A 7278-nucleotide genomic window follows, 5' to 3' on the forward strand; every position below is an offset into this window, starting at 1 on the left:
TTCAATTCAATTCAATTCAATTCAATTCAATTCACCTTTATTTGTATAGCGCTTAAACAATGTAGATTGTGTCAAAGCAGCTTCACATAAAAGGTCATAGTAAACTGAAACAGTGTCAGTTTGTAGTGTTTAAGTTCAGTTCAGTTTAGCTCAGTTCAGTGTGGTTTAAAATCACCACTGAGAGTCCAAACACTGAAGAGCAAATCCAACGATGAGCAGCTCTACAGATCCCAAACCATGCAAGCCAGTGGCGACAGCGGAGAGGGAAAAAAAACTTGAGAAAAACCAGGTTCAGTTGGGCAGTTTCTCTCTTCTCTCTGCTCATGACATCAATGCCACGCATGCTTTTTTCCCGCCTCTTAAGTTTATTTACATAAGAATCTATATATCTTTTTTTAAATGACAGCATAGAAACACTACCAAATGTTTTAAGTTATTTTTAAATTGTATATTATTTAATAATAAAAACAAGCTAATTATTTCCTAATAATTATATTAGTTATATTAGTTCCTAAATGTTAATGTTAATTTTATTCCATCCACCCCCCCCCCCCCCCAAAAAAAATGCTCTAAATAACATTTTAGATTTCAAATAAATGTTATCACACCTTTATAGAATTAACCAAATATAACAATTTTACTCAAACCCAAATAAATCCATAGAAACAGGGACATTTTGGTCACTCATTAATTTCTATAAATATTTGTGTTGTATATTTATAAACTCCAAGAACGTTCTGTAACTGCAATCCTACACTAATTAATTATTACAGTTCATTTAAAATAAGAAAAAACATTACTGTAAAAACTGATATATTTTCAGTGCTTGAGACTTCGTTTGCACTTATTGTCAGTGCTGCTTGCTGTCATATCTTAAATGGTACAGTGCAATGCCTTTTTGACCAGTGTATTATCGTTCATTCCTCTGTTCAGAAAATCGCTGTGTTAAGTTTTATCATCCCACCAGAAAGGAAGGAGCCCTTCAGAAAATCTGTAAGAACGATGTCTGTCAGTGTGCAGAAGGTACGGTATTTATTAATTATTATTATTAATATAAACTATAAATATTATAGTTATAATATAATAATATATAGTTATAGTTAATAACATATAGTTATTATAGTTATAATAATATAATATTAATATTTATTATGAAATAATTCAAACAAGATGATGCTGTTAATCATAAAAATGTCCATTCCTCTGCTCGTTTCTGAAACAGAAAACTGCAGTCTTCAGAAGAAGGAGAAAATTCAAGAGGCTCATCGTAATAAGAAAGCCTGTGAATCTAAAATCAATTATGGTAAATCATATTGTTGTGCTTGTGTTGTGACATTCTTATGCTTTAACTGCAGCTAGTGTGAATGTTTTCAGCATTGTTCTCCTTTATTGCTGAATTATTAGCTAATAAAGTGTTGCTGTTTTCAATATTTACAGTTTATAAAGCTGTTCTTTTGGGACAAGATGAAGACGCTTCAACAGTTTCATACTACATGAGGATTCAAAGTGCCCTCAAAATAGGTACAGTATAACTCTTTTACTCCAGCACAGTGTGTATAAACTTCTGCCGATTTAAAGCTTACTATATTCTCTGGAAAAAAGAAGGGCTTTTTACAAAAACACATACCGGATTTAACTCCTCCTGTACATGTACTAGTGCTTCCCTTATCATAATATACCTACAACACTGATTGCCATCTCAATGGCAAGGATTAAGTTTTTAGATGTGTTTTTTTTGTAACCAAACAATAATCAGTCAATAAGGGAAAAAGTTAAGCCTTTTTTGTATACCTTTAAGAATCTCTTATCCAAAGAGCACCTACACATGTATTACCCTTGAAGCACCCGTTGTTTGTTTTTGTAGCATGTAATCGTTTGTGAATCTGTGCAGGTCCAGAAGATGACGTCGAGGGTAAGCGGCGCACTTTCACATTACAGATCTCTTGCAAAGAAGCGCTGGATCTGAAGCGGGGTGAGAGTTACCTGATCATGGGCCAGTCCGAGGACGTCCAGCTGGAAGGAAAAGTGTAAGTGCAGTTGAACTGTGATTTAAAACAACATGCAACTTTCCCCCTTGTGGTTGACTTGTGCGTAGCTGTTATCAACAGAGTAGATAATCAATCAATCTTTATGTAAATAGCACCTTACTACAGCCAAGGTTGACCAAAGTGCTTTGCACCAGTAAAAACAGTGACACAACACAACTACAAAGCAAACAATGCAAAATAAGTATAAGGAATGTCAACAACCCAGCAGAACGTTAAAACAGAGGAAACAGTGCTACTAAGCATTAAAAGCCATTTTGAACAAGTGGACCTTAAGCTTGTATACTTTATGATAGGAAATAATTGTGTCTACGGGCGACACGGTGGCGCAGTAGGTAGCGCTGTCGCCTCACAGCAAGAAGGTCGGTGTTTGAGCATCGGCTGAGTCAGTTGGCGTTTCTGTGTGGACTTTGCATGTTCTCCCTGCGTTCGCGTGGGTTTCCTCCGGGTGCTCCAGTTTCCCCCACAAGTCCAAAGACATGCGGTACAGGTGAATTGGGTAGGCTAAAATGTCCGTAGTGTATGAGTGTGAATGAGTGTGTGTGGATGTTTCCCAGAGATGGATTGCAGCTGGAAGGGCATTCGCTACGTAAAACATGTGCTGGATAAGTTGCCGGTTCATTCCGCTGTGGCGAACCCAGATTAATAAAGGGACTAAGCCGAAAAGAAAATGAATGAATGAATGAACTGTCTATGAAAATCTGGAATCTGAGGGTTCAAAAAAAACGAAACTGAGAAAATCGGCTTGCGGTGCAAAAGCATAACTCACCAAACATTAAGTTTTGATATATTTACAGTGAGAAATCTTCTAAAGACATGATCTTTTCGTTATGTTCTAATGGTTTTTTGTATAAAAGAAAAATCTATAATTTTGACCCATACAGTGTATTATTGGCTATTCCCAAAAATATACCTGTACAGCATAAAACCTTTCGATGACACTTTAAAATAATGGTCCATTAGTTAATGTTAGTTAACATGAACAAACAATCTGCAATACAATTATTATGGTGTTTATTCATCTTTGTTAACATTAGTTAAATTTTAAATTAAATAACATGTTAACTAGCAGCATTAACTAATGTTAACAAGCACAATAAAGATTATACTAACAACTAAACTAAACTAATAGACCATTATTCTATAGTGATACCAACCTTTTTTGGTTTTATGTTCCAGGGTCACATGAGACATAACCAATATTATTGTTATGATCTCTAGCAGTGTTGCCCTTGCAGACTGCTGAAGAACACTCCCTGTCATTCTACCGAACTACAACTCCCATCATGTGCTTCAGTCACACACCTGTTTCAGTTCACCTCCTGATTACATACATACAACTGAAACTGATCAGAACTGATTAATAAAGCCTATGACTATGTCTAGCTGATGGGCACGTGGTGAACTGAAACAGGTGTGAGACTGCAGGGCTTGATGGGATTTGTAGTTTGAAGATGGGGAGTGTTCTCAAGCATCCTGCAAGGGCAACACTGTTGCCGATCATAGCAATTATAATAGTATAAAGAAACACCCTTTTTGCCACTCTTTTCAAAATGCTGCATATTTAGCCCACCTGATGTGTCAATGAATACAAGCCCACTTTTCTGGTTTTAGCTGAGGCTGGTGTCCTGTAAGCGTCTCCTCAGTTTGTGATGTAAGTTGTTTTCTCCTCAGTGGTCAGTATGCTCTGGGCGAGAGGACGTGGCTGGAGTTTTGGCCCAGCCTGGAGCAGAGCGAGACCAGCGCTGAACTCAAAGAAAAATACAAGGGCATGTTGAGTCTCCAGCATGACCTGCGATTCGGCTGCAGATGATCCATCAAAACATCCTGTAGTACAGCTTTGAGATGCTCGCCATTTAACATCGCTACACAGAAAAATCAGCACAGTTTAATGGATGTTAAAGATAAAATATGAGCTTGTTTTGGAGTGAATATGCTATTTTGCTCAGTGATTATATAATGTTTGTTTGAATATAATTAAACCATTATTCTTAAAGCAGTGTATTGACAAGGTTAAGCAAACTTCTGCAATAAAAATCAAGCAAGATCATCTCCTTGTTTGCTTTCTCGAAATAAGAAACTTTAGAGGGTTCTGATTTAATATTTAATGCATACTGATAATTATGATTTTGAGCATTACCTCTTGTTATGTGATTAACTTTGTGTTGTTTAAGGTCATTTTCCAAAAATTCAAGCTCAGCGGATTGTAAAAATAATCAAGTTAAGCCAAATAGTGACAGTGTTATGGATCGGAAATGTGCATTTGCACATCAGTTTGGTGTCCATCACCCCATAATGACACTGAATGCAAATAATACTCAATAAAAAGTTTGAGGAAGGAGTGCACAGTCTCAAACAAGTTCATTTTCACAATGAAAAACAAGTTCACTTTATCTCTTTGCTGTTTTAAAACAAAAGTAAATAATTGCGCATTAGTTAAAGAGTTCATGTTTTCATTGTTTCCATGTGTAAAACATTTTAGAGTAAATTCATTAAAATCTGTGATTAAAAGTAATTTAAGAATTACTTTAAAAAATAATTTCACTAATATTCACCCATATTTAACAAAGATTCCACAATGAGCAGAGCTTCATATCACAATATAAAGGAATGACTTTCAAATACAATTTTAAGACCAATAGGGCATATCTATGAATTAATAATACATTTCACTACTTGACAGGGTTTTTTTTTTCATTAATTTATAGGATTTGACCTTGAGTGCAATAAACTTTTAAGTTTAAAGAGAAAAATTCCTCGAACCCAGCATGGTCACATTTCCTGTGTAGTAGTACAGTGCATTAGAGTTTGAGTTCTTGACAGTCAGCAGTATGTTCAATTCAGGGAAGTTCTCTTTATTAAACCCTGCACTCGTCCTCCAAAAGTTCACTATTCATCTGAAGGGACAAAAGAAGTGACCATGGAGCTGGCCTTCTTAGAAGAGACTTACAGCAAGTGGAGCGAGACGGGACTGGACCCAGATGAAGATAAAGACAGAAAACTGAGCCAGACTGAAGCAAGAGCTCAAATCCATGGTAAGACATTTAATATGAAGTCAGTTGTGTTTACATTGTGAAAAATGTCTGTAATTATGAACTTGTTCATTTTTTAAGTTTTTAAATTCTGAAATGGTCCTGTTTGGCAGGAGGTTCCATACGAAGACATAAGTGTGCTGTGTTTAGCTCTGCATGCTTTGGCTTCATGTGCCTTCTTCTGGTGACTGGTATTATAGTACTGCATGTAAAACTCAAGACAGAGAGAGAAACACAAGCTACACACATGTTACAGTCGGGGTCAAGAGCTCAAACTGAGAAAGAACAGTTACAGAGTAACTTCAGCTCTTTAAGTCAGGAGAAACTGGAGTTGGAGACCAGAGTCGATGAACTAGCTGCTGAAAAGGGCCAGTTGCAGAGAAGTTTTGAGTCAGCAAGTCAGAAAAGCCTCAAGCTGGAAGCCAGAATCAATGATCTAACTGAGGAGAAAGAACAGTTACAGAGCAACTTCAGCTCTTTGAGTCAAAAGAAACTGCAACTGGAGACCAAAGTGAATGATCTCAATGCAGAAAAAAAACAGTGGCAGAGAAGGTTTGAGACCAAAACCAAAAATCTCACTGAGGAAAAAGAGAAGTTAGAGGCCAAATTCATAGACCTCAGTGCTGAAAAGGACCAGTTGGAGAGCATTTTTGAGACTTCAAGTCAGAAAACCCTTGAATTGGAGACCAAAGTCAAAGATCTCACTGCAAAGCAAAGCCAGTTGATGACAAGGGTCAATGATCTTTCTGGAGAGAAAAGTCAAATACAGAGCAACTTCGACTCTCTGAATCAGATGAAACTGCAACTGGAGACCAGTGTGAAGGATCTCCATACAGAGAAAAACCAAATACAGAGCAACCTCAGCTCTTTGAGTCAGAAGAAACTGGAGTTGGAGACCAGAGTCAATGATCTCGGTGCTGAAAAGGGCCAGCTGCAGAGAAGTTTTGAGACTTCAAATCAGAAAAACCTCAAGCTGGAAGCCAGAATCAATGATCTCATTGAGGAGAAGAAACAGTTACAGAGCAACTTCAGCTTATTGAGTCAGAAGAAACTGCAAGCGGAGTTCAATGTCATAGATCTCACTGCAAAGAAAAGCCAGTTGCAGAGAGGTTTTGAGACCAAAACCAAAAATCTCACAGAGGAAAAAGAGAAGTTGGAGGCCAAATTTAATGAGCTCAGTGCTGAAAAAAGCCAGTTGCAAAGAACGTTTCAGACTTCAAGTCAGAAAACATTTGAATTGGAGACCAAAGTCAAAGATCTCATTAAGGAGAAAAACCAGTTACAGAACAACTTTAACTCTCTGAATCAGAAGAAACGGGACCTGGAGACCAGTGTGAATGATCTCAGTGCAGAGAAAAACCAAATACAGAGCAACTTCAGTTCTTTGAGTCAAGAGTCAATGTTCTCAATACTGAAAAGGGCCAGTTACAGAGAAGTTTTGAGTCTTCAAGTCAGAAAAACCTCAAGCTGGAAGCCAGAATCATTGATCTCATTAGGGAGAAAACCCAGTTAGAGAGCAGCTTCAGCTCTTTGAGTAGACAGAAAGCGGAGTTGGAGATCAGTATGAATGATCTCAGTACAGAGAAAAGCCGAATACAGAGCAACTTCAGCTCTTTGAATCAGAAGAAAATGGAAATAGAGACCAGAGTCAAAGATCTCACTGCACAGAAAAGCCAGTTGGAGACCAGAGTCAATGTTCTTACTGGAGAGAAAAGACAAATAGAGAGCAACTTCAGCTCTTTGAGTCAGAAGAAACTGGAATTGGAGACAAAAGTCAAAGATCTCAGTGCACAGAAAAGTCAAATACAGAGCAACTTCAACTCTCTGAATCAGAAGAAACTCGAATTAGAGAGTGAAGTGAAGAAGTTACAGGGAAAAGGTTTGTAAGGTTAATTTTTTTTATGTTGTTGAACATTCTCTCTAAATTGAAATGAATTGTTTTTGTTTGGTTGATGAAAGCAGCAGACTATCTTTTTATATCCTCTGAGGCGAAGAGCTGGTCTGACAGCAGGCAGTTCTGCAGGAATCTTGGAGCTGATCTGGTCATTATTAACAGTGAAGAGAAGCAGGTGAGATCAGTGAGAAATAAAAGAAGGTCCAGTGCGTGCGTGTGTGTGTGTGTGTGTGTAAAAAGAGGAATCACATTTCATCCTGCTTTTTTCACACACAGAGGTTCATATCTTCATTTGTGAAGGAGAGAG

General features: G+C 37.3%; 1 protein-coding gene across 1 annotated transcript in view; it reads left to right on the plus strand.

The window, feature by feature from the left end:
* c3a.4 (complement C3a, tandem duplicate 4) overlaps positions 1 to 4095 on the plus strand; it is a 39266-nt gene extending 35171 nt beyond the window's left edge. The window contains exons 37-41 of the mRNA XM_056455891.1: positions 934 to 1023; positions 1223 to 1303; positions 1438 to 1521; positions 1892 to 2027; positions 3720 to 4095. Of these exons, the coding sequence (XP_056311866.1) occupies positions 934 to 1023; positions 1223 to 1303; positions 1438 to 1521; positions 1892 to 2027; positions 3720 to 3858 (530 nt within the window). The 3' untranslated portion in view covers positions 3859 to 4095. The remainder of the gene's footprint in view (positions 1 to 933; positions 1024 to 1222; positions 1304 to 1437; positions 1522 to 1891; positions 2028 to 3719) is intronic.
* The last annotated feature ends 3183 nt before the right edge of the window (positions 4096 to 7278 follow it).

The sequence above is a fragment of the Danio aesculapii genome, chromosome 1, assembly GCF_903798145.1.
Source record: "Danio aesculapii chromosome 1, fDanAes4.1, whole genome shotgun sequence".
Lineage (NCBI taxonomy): Eukaryota > Metazoa > Chordata > Actinopteri > Cypriniformes > Danionidae > Danio > Danio aesculapii.